General features: G+C 39.9%; 1 protein-coding gene across 1 annotated transcript; it reads left to right on the top strand.

Moving 5' to 3' along the window:
- Window positions 1-201: 201 nt before the first annotated feature.
- Window positions 202-8,372, top strand: LOC310634916 (sperm acrosome membrane-associated protein 3-like; the record flags this gene model as incomplete). Its single annotated transcript, XM_083353453.1, has 4 exons — window positions 202-340; window positions 1,030-1,188; window positions 1,740-1,818; window positions 8,306-8,372. 4 exons carry the CDS (start codon window positions 202-204, stop codon window positions 8,370-8,372), a joined length of 444 nt encoding a protein of 147 aa, XP_083209579.1.
- Between the last annotated feature and the right edge of the window lie 12,326 nt (window positions 8,373-20,698).

Raw genomic sequence — 20,698 nt, 5'->3', positions numbered from 1 at the left:
GAATGAATGAATGAATGAATGAATGAATGAATGAATGAATGAATGGAATGAATGGTCCAGCTGCTTGAATCTCTAACTGCCTGTGAAGGTCCGTAATACATTTTTCTTTCCCCTCCCTTAGGCCACCTTGGAACCTCCTGCCTTCACCTTATCAGCCCTTCACTTGGGATAGTGTTTCTTCTACTCAATGTTTTTTTAGGGATGAAGTATCTTTTGCTTCTGTCTCTCCTCACATGCCTTTCATTTAGTGTTGGGGGAAAGATCTTTGGACGCTGTGAATTGGCCCGAGTGTTGAAGAAATCTGGCTTGGAGGGATATCGTGGATACAGTCTGGCTGATTGTGAGTCTGCCATCCTTTCTTTGCCGTTTCCCCAGAGCTATCCTTGCGCACAGCGCTGAACCCATTATTTAGAAATGTAATTCTATTGGCTAGACCAGACATGTCAAACACAAGTGCCGGGGGCCAGATCCGGCCCGCAAAGTGGTTTCATGTGGCCCGCGAAGCCATCCTGGAAACAGTGAGGGAACGGCCCCCACTGCCTTGGCCCTGGCCCAGAGACCCTCCTCCTGCCAGAGACCCTCAGATCTGTCCCACTCCTGCCCAGGCCCCCATAGGCACCCTTGATGCGAACGATGTAGAGCTGGCCACGCCCACCCAGTAGGCCATATGCACTCTAGCCACGCCCACCCAGTAGGCCACGCCCACCCTGGCCATACCCACCCGGCCCCCTGAGGGCAACCGCAATGCTGATGTGGTCCAAACTGTTACAAACTAACCTTCCAAAGAAAAGGACAAAAAACAGACTCTTTTGTCACCATTCAAATATTGAGATCCAGCTTCCATCAGCTCCAGCCAATATGGCCAACCAACAAGTGGAAGATGGAAGTCATAGTTTAAGATCAGCTGGTGGCTTACTTATCCCCATGAACGGTTTTCCAAGGGCTAGCATCAAGCTTTTCCTAGATCAAATGTTGTGCTGAATTGGAAAGAGAGTACTAAGTTCCCATTTTTCCTTCTCCGTACTACAGGGGTCTGCTTAGCCTTCTATGAGAGCCACTTTGACACAGCGCTTGTGGACCATGAAGCTGATGGCAGCACCAGTAATGGCATCTTTCAGATTAACAGTCACATTTGGTGTGAAGATTACAAACACGCTAAACCAAACATCTGCCAAATGCATTGCAGTGGTGAGCTCTAAAGTGGGTTGGCTTCAGTTCTATACAGTGACATTTAACTGGGCTGCCTTGCAGCCATTTAAGGAAAAGTCACTATGAGGCAGGATTGCATCATTCTAGCTCAGCCTTTGCTGTTAGTATTAAGTATAAGAATTACCATTCAGTGGGTAAGTCTGCCTTTGTTTATTGGTATAAAGTCATTGATCTGTGTATACCTGTCAGTCGGAACACTGGATGGCTCAGGTATACAACATGAAAAGACCTAAGAGAATTATCTCCCATGTTTAGAAGATGCTTGGATAAAAGCAACACTAGTTAATTATAGAGAACTTACAAGCGAGTTTTAAAAATATATATTTTTTCTTGCATGCCAGTCCTCTCCGCCAGATAGTTTGGGGGCTGCTGTAAGGGTGAGATGGGCTGAACTTCAGACGAGGCTAGAAGGTCTCCTAAAAAGTGTCCTAAACAGGTGGTTGAGGAAACCCCTCCAGGAATTCTATAGCTCTGAAGGAACAGGAGTCTACAATTCAGCACCTTACATGCCATCTTCTCTGCTATTACAGATCTGCTGACAAGTAACATCAATGATGACATCGTCTGTGCCATGCGGATTGCGCAAGGACCCAGAGGCCTGGGATCTTGGTAAAATCTTTTGGGGCAGGGGCAATGATCCCTCGTAAGACAGGCAAGCAGATGCACAAAGCATGATCTCTTCTAAGCCGCAATTGGGTTGGCCTGAGCTTTCCTGGGCCAGGAGGCAGTGGGGGGGTTTGGGGGGGAGTGCACAATATACTTTACATATAAAGCTCCCTAAATTACATTACTTTTTAAATGAGAACTTAATATTTTTATTCAACTGATTACATAACTGTACATAAATTACATCTGCGGATCAAAACAATTTTAAAAAGTAACTTAAATAGGCATGCTTGAATTTAATATGTTTTAAAATCAAATTTATCAGTGATTATTTTTATTATTAGTGTGACCAATTGTTGATTCTTCTTAATTTTTGTGGTGTGTTCTTGTTACTTTTCCAGAAAAAAAAGTTATTATATCTATTAAGAGGGATAGATATAGACATATCTGTCTTAATAGGTATAAAGAGTCAAGGTTAACTTTGAATCCAAGTTTGCCAATTTTCATCTTTTCCAGTCCAACAAATGCAAACCTGTGCTTTGGGGGGGGGGGGGGAAATGGACTTTTTCATTATATGCATTTTCACTTCTGATAAGTCTTTCTCATCCGCAGAAATTTGATTAGGAGTATGATTCATAGATGACAATTTCAGAATCTTTGCATACTTACTTACACACCAGATTCTGAATTTCTTCATTCCCAAAAATGTAATCTTGCTCTTGTAATGTTGGTATTTTAAATGCAACAGACTCTTTCAGTTCACCATCCAGATGGTTACATACTTACTCAGAAATCACAGAACAGTATCACTACTCCAATGCTAGTAATAATGTTTTCACTTTGGGGCTGACTTCCTATCCTGGCCTTAGCAAACTCCAAAGCCTCAACTGGTGTAATTCACAATATACGGTATTTCTGCCAATTCAGCCAAAACATCATTTTCAATTGCAGTAGCAATGTAGTTTCATGGGTTCTGTAGGAATTTCTCTATCTCCTTTGAGCAATACTGCACTAAAAGTTTATAGACTAGTTCTATGATTGGAAGATGTTATCATTTCATGAGACTACCACATATTCTGCAATTTGGACCATTTCCTCAAATGGCAATTTCTTTACTGATGTCGTATGGAATATCACATACTGTATATACTGTGCAAACAGGTATTTCTATATCCTTCACCAGAGACACATTTTCCCATGCATCTTTGTTGCCTTGAACTGTCCAATGAGCTATGCAATGTTGTTCTGTGAGATGTGGAATTTCCTTCTTGTGACACCTGTGTATTTTCCCTATGTGACTCTTGCACCATGTGAAGTGAATGTTACCATCTTTTGCAGATTCAGTTGGTTATCAGTATAGAATTTTGTTTAGAGCTGTAGTGGTGAACCTATGGCATGCGTGCCACAGGTGGCACACAGAGCCCTCTCTGTGGGCATGCACGCCATTGCCCCAGTCCTAGGCCTTCAGCTGAGTTTTATAAAACCTTTTCGCTTTAGGCCTCTACCGCTGTGTGCAAAAAAAAGTTTCAATCAATCAATTTCAACTTCTCGCGGGGAAAAAAAAGATCTCGCAAACTTGGGATTGAACTTTTTAATCCCACCCAGTTACCATCACAGCCACGGCCACCCAATGGGCCATGCCCACCCAATGACCAAGCCCACCCAGCACCCAACAATACATAAGTGGGTTTTGGGTTGCAGTTTGTTCGCCATCACTGGTTTATTTAGTGCGGTTAAGGCATCAGGATATAAACCAAAGGACTGTGAGTTGTAGGCCTGCCTTAGGCGGAAAGCTAGCTGAGTGACCTTGGGCCAGTCACTCTCAGCATTAGGAAGAAGGCAAGGGCAAACCACTTCTGAAAATCTTTTCAAGAAAACTGTGTGGACTTATCTAGGCAGTCAGCAGGAGCCAAGAAGGATTCAAAAACAACAACAACAAAAGAATGGTTTAATCACAGAAAATCAGCTGTGTCATTACAGTAAATGCAGTACTATTTTGTAACTCTTAGTATTACAGGAGCAAACCTTGATATATAAAATCCACTTTACTAATTGGAACCTTGGTCCTTTCACTTACCATTAAGGTGTGATAAGAGGCATTCAATATCATTCGTCACATTTTGGGAAACAACATGGTTAGTATACTCAACAAATACCAAAATATAACTTTTGCTGGCCCATCTTTTTTGAAGTGTAGTGTAATTTGCCATGTGATCATGGGTGTTTTGAAGAGAGCACTAAAGCATTCATGGAAATGGCAAGCCAGACAGTCAATGGATATTTCTCACTTGTACCCCTGACTTTGTCTGAATCCTCATTTAGACTTTTTGTTAGTATTTGATTTCCTTACTAAAAGTTTGATCCATCGTCTTGTTAAATTCTTCATATCTTACACACTCCCTTTATTGCAATTTCTCCTTAGGCAGTCAATTTTCATAAATTCCATAATTTTTGATCAGCAAAATCACAACTAACTTTGGTTTCTGCATGTGACAGTCATACTATACCACTATCTTCAGTGTAAGACAATGTTTTTCTTACTAGCCTATGTGCTACAGGCTTCCTTAGCACTTAGTTACAGTATTAATTAATTTAGTCACGATAATTTTAAAAGTCCTGTGGTTTTTATGTTCGTTCTCATTATCTTGTACAAATCTATGTGTTTTAACATCTTGGTGGAATGAAAAAAATCACATCGTTGCAACATTTTCTTCACCCTAGCTCTGTGGTGGCAAACCTATGGCACGCGTGCCACAGATGGCACGCAGAGCCCTCTCTGTGGGCACATGCACTGTTGCCCCAGTCCTAGGCCTTCAGCTGGGTTTTATAAAACCTTTTCGCTTTAGGCCTCCACCGCCGTGTGCAAAAAATAAAAATAAAAAAAAATCAATCAATCAATTTCAACTTCTTGCAGGAAAAAAAAAGATCTCGCAAAGTTGGAATTGATTGATTGAACTTTTTAGTCCCACCCAGTCTGCCGTGACCACCGCAGCTACGCCCACCCAATGGGCCACACCCACCCAACTGGCCACACCCACCCAATGGGCCACGCCCACCCAGCACCTGACAATACATAAGTGGGTTTTGGGTTACAGTTTGGACACTTGGTCTCTAAAAGGTTCGCCATCACTGCCCTAGCTTCCAGATGTGAACCTCTCCTTCCTTTTCTCTTTCCTTAACTTTCCCCTTTGCTTTGACTCCCCCACCCCCAACCCCAGTGATCCATCCCTTCTTCAGCCTGGAGCCTATCTCCCTCCTTTTCTCTCTCCTCTGGCTTTTCTCTCTCCCTTTGCTTACCAATTTGCAAAGACGCACTTCATTAATGCATGATCTTTGACAGTGAGTGGGAAAATGAATCTTATGTGTGGATGTGCACCACCGACATTGAGCATGGACATATTTTTATTTTTTATTTTAATTCCATTTATATCCCGCCCTTCTCCGAAGACTCAGGGTGGCTTACAAGCTTAGCGGTAGCCTTCATTCTATGTATTTGCCTGCTTATTAGGGCTTTCACACACACACACCCCAAGTGGCATTATTAGAAAGTCAGCTTAATTGCCCCCAACAATCTGGGTCCTCATTTTACCTACCTCGGAAGGATGGAAGGCTGAGTCAACCTTGAGCCTGGTGGGACTCAAACCTGCACTAATTGCAGGCAGCTGGTGTTACTTAAGGAGGCATTAGCCCACTGCTCCACCAAGACATCATGATTTTTGTTCTGTTTTTAAGAAAAGCCATCGATGACCTTGGGAATTGTTTTAGAAAGAGGACTAGAATTTGAACTTGGGGGGGAACCCAAACCCCAAAATAGGAGTATATAGCCTATTGGCTATTGTCTTATATATAGAGAGGAGTTTTTTTTAAAAAAAAAAACAAAGCACTGTCCTGATATCCAATATTTGTTGCTAATTCCATCTTCTGGACTAGCCTTCTGCAACTCAGTAAACTTTCTGATTGTCTGGATTTGGGACTCAAAATCAAACACATAAGGAGGATAATCAGTTGGAGAAGGCTATTTTGAACATTAATGAATGGAGCTTAGTTTTCTGGATAGTAACCAAGGAATAAGTGAAAATACCGAAAACAGAATTCAATAGAAAGAAAATGAATTGTATATATGCTATACTAAAATAATGACATACAGTAACTTGAAGAAGAGGACAACTATTTTTTTAAAAAAAAGGGATCTACAAATATCAGAATGAAACCCTTTTCTTAACTAAGTACATCTCTGTATAATAGATATGGAATTTCATACTTATGAAAACAGTAATTACTGAAATCACTGGATCTTTTTTTTGCTGTCTTTTAAAATTATCTCAAATCTAAATTAATGTTCCATACATTTGATTAACATTTATTCTCAATAATGGTAACAGCACTAAATACTTCTCCTACAAAATATTTGAAATCTATAAATTGCTTACCTGTGGAGTTATCATTTACTATCAGATCTTGGGAGAGGAAGAGGGTGAGAGGGGGAGCAATAAAATTGTAGAATTTTTCCTGTCTCTTGTTTGCCATCTAGTGGTCTTATGGATTTTTTGCAGGGTAGATATGGTAACCCCAAACTATTGTTTTAAGAACACCAATAGAGTAATTGATGAAGAGAATGTCCTTCACTTTCTCTGCAATATTTGAACACCATAACTTGATGCAACAATTTCACATTTCATAACACTTGCAAAAATGTCATAGATGATATTGTCAACTTATAAAAACCATCTCCTCCCGTTCTATTTTCAAAGCTTCTTCCCCTGAGGATTTACTTTGTGTTTATTAATTGCTAATCACTGTCCTGTCCTGTATGTACACTGTATATCCATACAGTGGCTACCGTATGTGCTGCCATCTAGTGGCTATTCTGGAAGTATGGAGTCATCAAATTTGCGTTTCAGCACCTGAATTTGACACTATTTTGACTGTTGTTAACATTTGCCATAGGCCAGTGGTTCTCAATCTTTTCTTTATCATGGACCCCCTCTAGATATCTTTTGTGGACCATGGCCACAGACCACCAAGACTTAGCTCGAGATTTAAATCATAACATTTCTTCAAGCCTGAGGACCCCCTGTGATGACATCACGCCCCCCAGGGGTCCACGGACCATAGGTTGAGAACTACTGCCGTAGGCTATTTAACCATTTTATTTTATACCTCCAAAGAAATTTGAATAGTAAGCATGTTCCCTTCCTGTTGTATTCTTCCAACTACCATATTTATCCTGTGAGAAAGAAGAAATGGAGCTTTGATTACTGAGCGCATAGCACAGCTACTTGCAGTTGCAACCTCATGAGGCAGGAGAATAGGCACTGCTAACTAGCCCCATCACATTTCACTGTGCATGGAAAAGATGTCTGCCAAGGAGTTTCTTTTTGCTAACAAACCTCTCTTCCATTATATGGCTTCTCCCAGGCAATTAGGATGCGCATTATAAGGACTTCTCCAATGTGTAGGGCAGGGCAAATGGGACAGGAATGATGGCAGAATTGTGAATGGAATACTCTTAAGATGGTTTGTTGACAGTCTAGGATAACACTTTTTCTAGTTCCACAAAGGGTTCTTCCATTCCCAACCAAGAAAAACTCATATCTAGTATTCCAGTACTGCATTTCTCAAATTAAAATATATTGGTAGACATATATTAGATCACAGTCCAATGATTATATTCTGGTACGCCTTTGCCCATTAGTGGCAATACCATTAGGATTTCTCATCTCAAAACACCAATGTCTGCTAGGAATGTATAATGGAAACGCCAAGCTCAAAATGCTGAGATTGTCTGCATGAGAAATAAAACCTTTATGATTTAGGACCCAAGTGATTACCAGAACCTCAAAAAAAATTGGGTTTTTGGTTAGTTCTGATAACACTCTCATGTCCTTTCATTTAACTAGTCATAAGTTTTATTTCTGATGCAGACAATCTCAGCATTTCTAGCCTTTCTATTATACATCCCAAGCAAATTGCATCCTCATATAATCTGTATACAGGTAGTCCTGTTTAGTAACTGCCTTTGATGGCTGTTCACAGTAATGTGATGAAAAAGTAACTTACATTAGTCTTTCCTGCTGCTTAAAATTGCTTGTTTCTTAGTGAGGGAATCCAATGATCTTCAAACAAGCTTCTTGTGAACTGAGGATTCACTTATTCCTTCTAATGTTACTGCTAGACTGAGGGGATTGAGTAATGTCAGGCATGAGAGTGCTATATGTAAGGCATGGGTGACTGCATGGCATAAGCATGAGTGCATGTGCAGTTCCTTGCCTGGTCCAGTAATTGTGATGCTGCAGATAAGACTCGCCCACTTTGCATTTCTTGGGTTAAACAACTATGGTAAGTGTTCAAGAAGCCATTCATTTAGCTCTGCAGCTGCATCAACCTTGTTTTTAGAGAATATATGAAAGGGTAAAATGTACTTTCCATGTGTGTTATTTGCTTAGGCTGAACTTTGCTAATAAAGTCTCCCCCTCCTTCCTTCGCTCAGGATGGGTTGGAGAGAAAATTGTGAAGGTCTAAAATTGTCCATCTGGTTGAAAGGATGCAAACTATGAGGAGACTTTTAAAGAAGGTACTTAAGGCCATGAAAATGCTTTTAAGAGCCCTGGGACTGTTGCCTTCCAGAAGCTATGGAACCCTACTTACAAGAGGGAGTGATTGTAGCTTGGACTCATGAGAAACGGATCTTGTGGTATAAAAAAAAAGCTTATTCAAACAACAGGATTGAAATGACATCTATTAAAAACTTGCACAAGTTTGGACTGGGATTTATGATGTTCGTTTTCAATTCATTAAAGATCAAAATTGATAAAAAACTTTTACTCCCCAAGACATGCATTATAAATTTCTAATTTAATAAGAGATAAGAACGTTGTTCTGATGCACTTGGCATTCAATGAAGGTGAAGCAGTGAATCTTAGGATGGGCCAGTAATACAGCTGAACATATTTCTTTGAAACCCAAGTTATCTATAGTTCCATGTATGAACTGGTGTTGGTTCTAGTGTTCAGACTATAAAGCTTGAAAACTTCTGCTTGAATTTATGATTATCTGGTTTTCACAACTTTTTAAATGTCTTATTAAGAGGGTTACCCAAAGATAAACCCATCCATTTTGTCTAAAAATATCTCATTGCACATGAATTTTAAACTAAAAAAAACACAGACTTTTTGTTTAAGTTAGCTAATCTGTTTAAAAAGGAGGTTGCTTAGTGGGCTAAACATTAGAAATATGAATGGGTATGAACTTCCCAGTGGCACTTTAGAAAGCCATTATGGAATAAGCCTTTGTAAATTAGAATTTGGGGAGCACTATTGTGTTGCAAACTTCCAACCCCAACAAGCTGAAAGAAAGACCTTCAAAATAAGGGTTCCTTCACATTCACCCTCTTGGTATCTATGAGCATTTAACACAAAATAAGCCTATTAACATATAGCAATTTTATTTTGCTTGCAACATTTATTGAAAATTTTGACTCGGGATACAGTTTTAACATTTTCATGCTATATATAAGTATACAGAAAAAGATTTTTCTCCATGCATTTGGAAAGTCCTGATTTGGGAGCTACCCAAACAATGTAGCACTTACAGAGTTGCTTAACATGAAAGTGCTAAAGTTTGAGCTGCACCCAGGCAGAAGGTTTTGTGCAGCCAAGCTGTGCCCCAGAGAGCTGTCTGAGCTACCTAGAAACTACTTCATCACGGAGCACTTATGAGCACATACACAACAGAAGAACTCCTGGTGAAGTTGCCTCCAGGAACTGAACATCTGACACCAGAAAGACATTCCAAGCAGAGTTCCAATTTGGAGTGAATCTGAGTCAGAGCCTCACCCAAACAATGAAGCACTTTCTAGATTAGAAAAAAGAAAGTGCCCATATCTGGGCAAAGCTCAGTCAGCGAGATGGATTGTGGAGACTCTTCTCTTGGCTTAGCGAGTTCTGCAGACAGAAAAAGGAAAGGATTAGACAGCATAAAAGACAAAATGCACATCCATTCCAGATAAGGCAGAAAAAGATGGCAGTCTGTAGTTCTGCCAGGCCCAAATCCCACACAAACAATATAGCACTTAATTGAATTTATTACTACAAGAAAGTGCCACTGTCTGCGTGGGCTTCAGGAGGCCTCTTTTGGTTAATGTTTGCACCCTTATATTCAGATCCTGAAAAAAATATTTTAAACATACGAAACTTTAACGGAACAATTTTTAAAAACCGTTCCGGCTCCACACGCCGCCTATTTGGGATAGAGTTCTGCAAATAGCCGGTCCGTGGCTGACCTCAGCCCGCAACCGAAAGTTTGCTTGTGAGCAACACAATCCTACCTACCACCGGTTCAGAAGGATCGCCTACATGGGACGGTTGAAGATTTTAAAACACGTGCGAATCCGCCGCTGCTAAATACGGACGAGGAAAAGTACGCGGGATTCGGCCGTCTTATAAAAAGTTGCGTAAGGCGGCCACTCCCATTTTCTACCACTAGGGGCGATACACCGAAACGGAGCCGTACTACTTAGCGCCTGTAATGGCCAGTGGACGGCGGATGGTGCAAGATACCTGGATTAGACGAGGGCCACAAAGTTTTTAAAACATCCATCTGAATGAAGGGCCTTTTCCTGCGATATGACGCGCTTCAATCTTTCTGACACACACACGTACACCCCAGCGCGCAATGGAGACAACGTGACCAAGACGACACCAATACAAGGAAGCACTTTCTTTGAGATTACAAGGCAGTGCAACTATATTGGTGGCGTCGAGGCAGCGGAAAACGATCTTCAAAATGTGCAGGACCACACCGCGCCCTCACCCGCTTGAAATGCCGGTAGTGTTCTTCTAATTTCAGATCTGCAGGTTGGGTTGGGTGCCTGGCTGCCCAAAAACCTTTCCACCCACGTAGCACCGGTCCAAGACACTTCCTCGCCCCACAAAGACCTTAAAGCGGATCCTTTGACCACTCCAACCACGTGGTCCTCAAGAGTCAACTCAAAAGGGGCAGTTTCAGTTTTCCACTTCCTCGGATCCCCCCCCCTTTCCCGGATTGCCCGCATTATTACCTTTCGCATCCCTCCTGGCGTCGAGAAAGCAACCATTTGCAGGAACTGGAGCGTTTGCAGATTAGCCTTGTCCAACAATCAAGCGCGGGCAGCAGCAACATTGAAGGTCTTGAGGAAAGAAAGAGTTGCCGGGATAAATAAAAAGAAATGTCACGTCTACAGGCCCGATTCTCCTCCCATTCACCAAAAAAATCAGAAAAAAACCCAACCCCACACACCCTCTGCAGGGTACCAATTTCCGCTTGCAGCTTGCCTTCACTCCACCCGGTCCATAAATAGTTTTGGAAGGTCAAAAGATAGGTAAGCTGGAAAGATCTCACGTGCTCAGAAGATGGGAGATAAGAAAGCCCAGCAACAACTCTCCTTGCAACCCTACCGCCCAAACTCTTTAAGAATCTCGGGAATTTTAAATTTCCCGCGTGTCTCTTTCCCACCCCCTATTCAGTCTACCCTTTCCAATTGGAAGTCTTCCAAAGCAGCGCCCCCCAGAGTCCGCTTCTCCCCTCATGCTTACCAGCCGCCGAAAAACCAGCAATGATCTCTCTCCTCTGGGATCCTGTGCTGTCCACCCAGTGTGCTACGGTTTATAAAGCTTGGGACTTCTGGGGTGCCATTGGCTCGTGACTTCCCACCATTGGCTTTCCTCCTCCAATCAAGTTCAAGAGCTGTGATCCCTTCTCCACCCACATTTCCCCCTCCCCTGACCAAACCCTTGTCTGATCAAGGAGTGGATTAGGGGAAGGAGGTAAAACAATCAAAGAGTTGATGGAGGGCAGATAGCTCAATCCATGGCTGGAGACAATGGGTCAAGCCACCACCACCCCCAACCCATCCAGGAAGGTGGATGATACAGGAAGCCTCAGGCATGAATATTCCCGCCCATTCCATTCCAATGGGCCAGTCTTTCTTTATCCTGATGGTTGAGGAATGCTTTTGTTTTACAAATATTCAGGTGATCAAGCCAAATCTCATGATTTTGTAGCACTTGAAAAGGCCAGGCAAAAGTATTGGGGGCAAAGTTAAGGGGGAATTCAACCTTTGGGTCTTATCCATGACCTTTAAGACATTTTAACCTTCTGTGGCCAAAAGAGTTGTCATTGCCCAGCTGCAGTTGATGCCTATGTGCATATTTATTTTTGCAATATAAAAGTATAATTCTTCCCAGATTGGTTTTACAAATGCTCCATAAAAACAATCTGAATAGGCCAAAGAATGTAGAAATTTAGCTCAAATAAGAACACTTTATGTATGAATGGCCATGCTTATTTCATTTATCTTCTACAGCATTCTTCTGATGTAGGCTTTTAGCCATAGAAACTGAAGCTCAGATAATTTATATCAGTTCTCCAGATGCCATAGCAAATTGACATAAGTTCTTGTCTAGAGGTCAGTTGTACAGAATTCATGTGAAATATTCTATCCTTGAATAAATGGGTTTTTTCCCTTGTTCCTAGGAATATACATTGATTATGGCAGTATTAATCAAGGAATATCAAATAAATTAAAATTCCAGTTGTGATCACTAATTACAGAAATTAAAAAAAACTGTTCTGTAGCCTTCATTTTGTAATGAGACTTTTTTTTGGCTATAGAAATTTATCCAAAGAGCATTATTGCTATTTCTTTTATCTGCAAAATAATAATAAAAAATACAGATTTTCTCACCCCTAATTCTTTCTTTCTACTTTAGTTCTATTGTTTGCTTTCAGTACAGTCTGTTGATAGCATACCCTCAAACCTTTGCCTCTCAAAATAATTTTTTGAGAGTCTGGCATTTTTTTAAAAACAGTGGATATAATTTTATGCCCTATTTTGAATGAAATGGGACTGATCAATAGTACTTGAGTGAAGGGGGGGGAAAGAAGACTACTTGTTTTTGCCACTGCTTAAAGCTTGTTCCAGTAAATTGAGAATTCTGGAGATTGTTTTTTAAGTTATATAATTTTCATTGGTCTACTGTCTCCCATATGTATTGAATTTCAACTCTCAGTGTTTCCTAGTCGAACTCAACATATCTGACCAACTCAAAGTTGGAAAATCCGATTTTATGGATTCAGTTGTTTCCCATAGTTTCTGTGGGGCATATGAGCCCCTGGAGGTCTATCATATCCTATGGGATGAGGGATTTATGTATTTAATTTATTTTATTTTATTTTATTTTATTTATTTTATTTTATTATTTTATTTTATTTTATTTTATTTTATTTTATTTTATTTTATTTTAATTTTATTATTTATTTTATTTTATTTTATTTTATTTTAATTATTTTATTTTATTTTATTATTTTATTTTTTTATTTTATTTTATTTTATTTTAATTATTTATTTAAATTTATACCCCACTTTTATTATTTTTATAAAATTGCTCAAGCCAATTTGAAATATATAATGCACTTTTCTCCTTATTTTCCCCCACAACCACAGCCCTTCCTTGTACTAAGGCAGTGAACTTGTGACCTAAAAGTCTTGGAACTAGAAGTTCCAGAATTGGGTCTTGTAGTTCTAATACATCCAAGAATCATTCAAAGCTGCAATGCTTTTCAACTTTGGCAACGTTACAATGTGTGGACTTCAACTCCCAGAATGCCCCAGCCAGCTTAAGTTTGCCAAGGTTGGCAAAGTCCTGGTTTGCTGTAGGAAGCTCAGTATCAGCATGAAATTATGTTGCTCTCTGAGGCAGTGTACAATTGAGAAACCCTTGCTTGATGTGCTCCACTTCCACCTTCCCTAATTGTCTCTCTCCTTCCCCCCCCCCCCCCATCAATAGAACTATGCCTTCGCTGATTAAGGAATCATTGCCTGATCTGAAATCTTTCTTCCAATTGCATAAAGAAATCTGATGGGGTCTTGAAGATGTAGTATATTAGAAGATGGGTGCAAGTGACATCTACTTTCTTCTTTGTTACAAATATGTAAAATTTGAGAAGTTAGAACAAATGTTCTGTGGCAGGGATTTTATTCCTTCATATTGGGTGGACTTTTAACTTGGTTCAGTATGCTTCTCATGTTCAATATGCTGGCAGATGGGTGAGAAGAGTTGCATCTGAATATGTGCAGACTGCCTTCCTTCCCCCACCCCCAAACAAACCACAACCTCCCTGCATCTTGAATGAAATAGTATAAATGCCAGATCAGTAAAGGTGAGATTTGAACTGGGGGAAAGGGAGATCTGGGGAAGGTCAGGAGAAAAGCATTTCTGAAGAATGAAATGCTTGGTTGAATGCTGATGGGTAAAGGCAGATAGCAAGATCAATATGGAATTTCATATAAGTTGGTTCTAATGCAGGTAGAGAACCGTGTTTAAATCTTGAAATAATACATGAGACCTAAGTTAATCATAACTTCACATTGATGTAAATGGGAATTCCAATATGACTAAGATTGGATCGAATTCAACCCAATCTCCTTTCATACTGTAACCTTTTGCTCCTTTTGAGTATACAAAGAATGTGGAATGTCTCACTCATCTTTATAACTGCCCTACAACTAACTGCCTGGATCTGTTTCCTAGATCAACCATCTGGGGTTGTGGTCAGTTTGCCTGAGGGCACCTTTGGAGGCAATGAGATCTTACACACCGGATCTTCTTTTCCCCCAACTTAATATTGGAGCACCAAGCAAAATTGCACAAGGGCATCCTTCAGAAATTCCCTTTTGCAACCTCAGTGGAAGTGAGCAAGGCTATTGCACATCTCCTGTTGGTTTCACTGCCTAGTGTGCAGGAATGTTTCCTTGTGCATTGTAGTTTTCTTCGAGAGGGGTCTGTATTTGATAAAACAACTTGGCTATACACATTCATAAATATCTCTCTCTCTTTCTCTCTCTCTCTCTCTCTCTCTCTCTCTCTCTCTCTCTCTCTCTCTCTCTCTCTGTGTGTGTGTGTGTGTGTGTGTATGTGTATGTGTATGTGTTTGTGTGAATGTGTGAATGCACTTGTCTTTCTATCCCTTCATTTTTCATTCTGGAATTACAGACCTAAGCTATTACTTGAAAATGGGTAGCTACTTCTTGAAAGGAATGCAGTTCACCTATATGTGCCAAGAGTTCATGAGAAGATTTAAAATTCTCAGAACAGAATTTGTGGGAAGAAAGGCTAGGATTACACTCAGCTCAATGGCCAGAGCTGGTTTACCACATTGTGAAGGAAGTGAGGTAACCTTCATGGCTATCTAAGAGGAAGAGAAGCTTATGATCATTACATCCAGAATTGCAGGACGGCACTGCTGGCTTTAAGGCAGCGATGCTTTATTTAGATATTTCAAACATTAGATATTTAGATAGATATTTAAAGGGGCCACTGGTGAAAACATGCAATGGGACCCACAATCTGTGTTGATGAGCCCACAGAAAAGCAAAATGTACATATTATCCTGCAAATATTGTCATTGATGCCAGAAAAATGTATCGGTATCTATCTGGATTACATTAATTGACTAATGAGTTACATTCACAATAAAATTGTGTATGTAATTGTGTATTGTAAAACTGCATTGCTGCTTTTTTTAATAAACAAAAACCTGCCAAGTCTGCAAATGGCAATCTTTTTCACCAGTGATGGGACCTGGATGGGAGAAAAGCAGGCTTAGTAGGGGCCATGAGCAAAAAAAAAAAAAGCTTGAGAAAACATTTTAAGGAACAAAAATCTCAATTGACAAAGATGTATCACAAATGCACCCAAGGAACTGTTCACAGGGCACTGCTTTTCTTCACATCTCGAAATATGTCCTGTTTGCCATAAGGTTTGAAAGGGGCTATTCTGAGCTTTGAGAGGAGGACTCTAATTCGTCAGAGCTTGTAGGTGCATATAAGATTTTCACAGTCCACCTCAAGAGTTGTTCTGGAGAAAACAGAAGGAGGAAAGCATAGTTGGTACGTTCATCGCCTTAAGTTATTTTTAAAATAATAAAAATGTGACAGAAATAAAAAAGACAAATGAACAAATGAATAAATAAATAAAAGCAAAGCTTTGCATGTATGCATGTGGAAGCAATCAGGGTGGTTTGCAACAGAAAATGTGCAGGCAATTGAACTGGCTGACCAACTTTACAAGTTGGTTGCATGGATCATGAAGGAGGGATTTTGGATGACTAAAGCTATCGTATAATTAATTGCTGTATATTATTTATTTTTGTCATAAGACTGAGGCTGTTGCTGGAAGTAATGTCTGCCCTCTATAGACCTCTAATAATCTAGTAGACTATGTTCCCATTGAGAAATACTAGAAAATCAAGGAAAATTCTTTCTGTCCTTCATCCGAAAATATTTGGCAGTATTACTTCTTTGCAAGTTTGCAAGTATGGGACAGCCCCATGTTTTTCTTCTTCTGACTCTTTCTGCTCATTCAGTTCACTTTACTGCCTTTCCATTCATTTTCTCTGGGGAGAAAAACAACAACAAATGAACAATACAGTATTGTTAATATGTTAATATATTAATCCCTTTAAATTTTTAGGTTTTCAGGATAAATTTGCATGGGAATTAGTAAAGAGAGGTCCTTAGATATGTATGGAAGAAAAATTAGATGATGCTAACCTAAAATCTATTTCGTGTGAAGGAGGGGTTTGGTAAATTTTGACATTTATTACTTTCTGAGACTATATTTTGGGTTTTTTGTAAATTAGGAGTGGCAACCGTCTTCTGGACGGATATATGCCAAACAAAGAAGGAAATATCTATTCAGAGTTGTTACTTTTTGAAGTAGCCACACATACAATTTGAGTACTTCTAATGTTATCATTGGATAGCTTACTGTATCTGGCCTTATGGCAAAAATCAATGATTTGATTTAATTTGTTTGAGTACTTCTAGCTATATTTTCATTAATTGCACTCACTGTGAATCTTCACTTGGACATTTTGGACACAATTCAGTCCTCAAATAAGCAATTTAGGCTGCTTCCTTGAAGCCTACAAAAGAGCTCCATTGAATTCAATTGGATTTATTTTTGCATAGATGTGTGTAAGATACCACCCATCAATCTCTTTTAGTTCTTATTCCTTGTTTCTCTTGTTTTTTTCCCCACTTTGTGTTTGCATTTGGACACTAACTAAAATTATCTCTATTTATTAAAAAAAAACAAATAAGCTGACACATCCTTTCTCGTTAAACCTGTAGCAATATCACAAGACAGTTCAGGTTTGTTATTCTTTGATGAGGCTGAAGATGGGATGAGTCTTTAAAAGCTGAAACTTTGGGAAAGGGGCAAACTTCAGCTTCACAATTTTGATGGTGGAGGATGACTTGCAGGGATGGTTGAAGGGGATGAAAGCTGGGGAGGATAGGCTTGCTCTACCTTAGTACAGATTCCTGCATATCAATAGTTTTTGGGAAGAGTCTCAGGAGGAGGGAACAGGCAGGAAATCTGTGTCCCATAGGGAGTGGGTTGGGGGAGAAATCTCTGCATTTGAATGGAAATTGAATAGACAGAAGGGCTTTGTGATGAGAAGATTAAGTGCCCTGTCACCAACTATCTCAACAACCTCCCACAACACCTCCTTCTCTGCCTTCCCATCATAAATGTTTTCCTGGTCTTGTTTCAGAAGCCCTGGAGCCAAGGTTGACTTGCAAAGACACTTTATAAACAACCTTCCATTAAAGGTGGAATGAACCTAAGGCAAAGAGAGAAATAGAAAATCTTTCTTGGGACATGATCTGTTTGGAGTGGGGGTGGGGCATAATGCTACATGAACTCCAATAAGCTACAAGCCCACCTGTCTTCCCATGCTTCCAAAATCTGTAATCCATCTTTTCTGAACCTGGTGCCTTCCAGGTTCATTATGACTATAAGCCTAAGAATTCCCAGCTACGATGGCCAGTGGCGATCACAGTTGTTAAAGGCCACCTGATTATGGAAGGGTGGATTGGAGAAGGGCACATCTATGTATTCTTTATTCAGCAATGTGAATCTTTTGATGACCTTGAGATGTGCATTTATTTCAGCCTAACTTGACACTTGAGAACATGAAATGTAAGGCACAAGAAGGAGAATGCGAGCTGGGAAAAACTTGGCCTGTTGTTTGAGAACTTTGGAAGAGAGATGGGAAATAACTGTTAAGTCAGTAAAATAATTCTGTTTCTGGCCTCGAAGCCACATGATTCCTGAGAGCTGAACCTGGCTCTCTGATGAATATTGAATGGCCCCTCAGTTCTCAATTGAGATATAAGGAGGGAAGCAAGGAGTAGATCAACAGAACTTGCTCTTGGATAGATCCATGGCAAATGGATCTATCCTGCCTTTCCCTAATCCCCTCCTTCCAGCACTTGCTGAATTCTCAAGCTGAGGGGCAGTGGGGTCTGTATGAAAATGGTCTTTCTCCCTCTTTTTGTAAATGCCCTGCTTGTGGAAGCAGCCCATTGCTGCTGAAGACATTGCAAGGAACTTTCAGATGCAACGTTTACTTCTCTCCCACTCCACCTCACCTTTTGCTTTTAACATTTCCTTCCTGCTGGAGTGGAATATGTATTTGGGGGGAAACGTCCCCATAAAAAATAACTGGCAGAAACCTTCAGTTATGGAGCAACCACAACTTCTGAAGGCAAATAGTTCCACTGGTTAATTGATCTCACTGACAGGAAATTTCTTCTTAATTTTAAGTTGCTTCTCTTCTTCATTAGTTTCCACCCATTGCTTCTTGTCTTGCCTTGTCTTCTGGTGCTTTGGAAAAAAGGTTTGACCCCCCCCTCTTCTTTTCTAAGCCAGATGTTGCTAGCTTTGTACTAAATAAGGAAATATATAATATTGAGTAATCTATCATTTATTTCCACAGTGCTACAATAAGTATAAATATAACACTCAAGCTCCTTCCTCTCAACCTTTGGGAGAATTCTTTTCCCTGAAAATCTAGAAGGTCTGTTCAAATTCCCTAAGGATTTCCTGAGCTTTCTGATGAGACAACATTACTTAAACTATTGGCCAAGGATGGCACCTAAGGTGCTCTAGGGAGTGACTCAATCTTTTATCATCCACCCTTTGTGTAAATGCTATCACAATTTAGGCAAAGGTGACTCACAGGCAGCCCAAATCCAATCATCTTCTGGGAGGGGGGGGGAGGGTTGCGCTTGTTTTCTTTCCTAGTTTGATAGCTAGGTTTAACCAAAACCAAGAAAGCCAAATGACCCTAGATTCAGGCCTATTGTGTGCCAAGCCTGCCTTCGCAGTTCTTCTCACTGGAAATTCTTGTATTTGAGGCTGTCAGCCATTCATAATAAATACCCCGATCTGGATTTATCCATATGCATTGCATTTCAGATCTACTAATCCCCTAGCTAGTTTGTGAATAACATTTGGGGAAATGAAATGCAGCAGATGTGGAAAAGTTATTTAGCACACATCTTTAGCCTACACTTCCTCCAAGATGTTGGAGGCAGCATGCTGGATTCTACCCTCTTTCATCCTCACAAGAATCATGATATTGGTGGATATTGAATGACTTTGGGCTGGCCCAAAGTCACCAAGTAACATTTGATTAGGGGAGAAATGAGTTGTAGGAATCACTTTTTTTCTGCTCCTAATTCAAGACTCCAGTCTAGTCTTTCCTAACCTGATACTCTTTAGATATATTGGGGTATATCTGCATTACCAGGGACAGCATGTGGTGAGCATCTATGGAGGGTCAGTTTGGAGAAGAATGTCTTAAAAGGTGCTACATGAATATTCCAATATTCCTGTGTGTCCCCTTAACTGTGATAAAAAAATAGATGAATTATTATTAGTCACTAGAAAGGATTCCAACTAGTTCAGTTTATGGTTGGATTTACACAGTGTGCTTATATAGCCATGGCTTGTTTGGCCATGATTTACTGAACAAAGGGCAATTGATTGAGGTTGCACAATGTAGTATAGGCCACCATGGTTAAGTTCACACAACTCATTAAGCCAAAACCAAACGTTCACACACTTTGTGCTATCCAGGACTGTTGGATAGAATTGTGAGCAAAGTTGTAAGAGATCTGAAATCCAAGTCTTGTGTCTTCTTGTAATCATTGTTTGGCTTTGTACCATTCAATCTTTCTCAACATCAAGGTCTCTCTTTGAACTACGGTATATCTTCCAACTTCGTATGATCTTTCTAAGTTTTATATATTTATATATACAGTATAATTGGATGCACACAGCACTTAGTTCATCTTGCTGTAGGAAAGATTCCAGGGAAGTGTGAAGCCTCCTACTCCTTATAGTGAGACAATAGGAAATCAGTGTAACTTGGTTCTGTTTCTGAGTCTGAACTGTTGAACGCTACTTTCCAGAACCAGTATAAATTAACTGCTATGTTGGAAATTAGGAATCCTTCATTAATGCCCAAAGAAACTGCAAATGAAATTATAGTTCTATCCTATTCCATCCCATTATTTTGAGTAACAGCATATACTTACCTGAGAGTAAACTCCTCTAAATTATATTATGTGAGTATATGTAGCATTCCCCAGTTAATATTTTATTGAATTCAGCAGAAAATGATTTGCTGAGAAAAGAATGGAAGATTTTATCTAAGCAACTTTTCTGATGTCAAAAATGTTTGCCATTTTTGTGAGAGCTTTAAGCTATTAAGTGCTTCTGCTGCACTTCCTTGTTGCTGTCTAAAGAGGCCTCATTAAAAAAAATCCAGTATTTGAAATATAGTAAAAAGCCACAACTGGAAAATGTGTAAATTCTTAATTTCTGGAGATTTTTAAGAAGAGGCTGGAAAGCTGCCTCTGAAGATTGGTTTAATAAATATTCCTGCATGTTACAGATAGCTGGACTAGACGACCTTTCTGGTCTTTTCCAATTCCACAATGCTGTGATTTTGATGATTTTACAGGTCAGCATTATTGCAGGTCAGCACA

Source organism: Vipera ursinii (genome assembly GCF_947247035.1).
Source record: "Vipera ursinii genome assembly, chromosome: 2".
Taxonomy (NCBI): domain Eukaryota; kingdom Metazoa; phylum Chordata; class Lepidosauria; order Squamata; family Viperidae; genus Vipera; species Vipera ursinii.
Note: the sequence above shows the minus strand (reverse complement) of the source record. Positions and strands in the feature narration are given on the sequence as shown.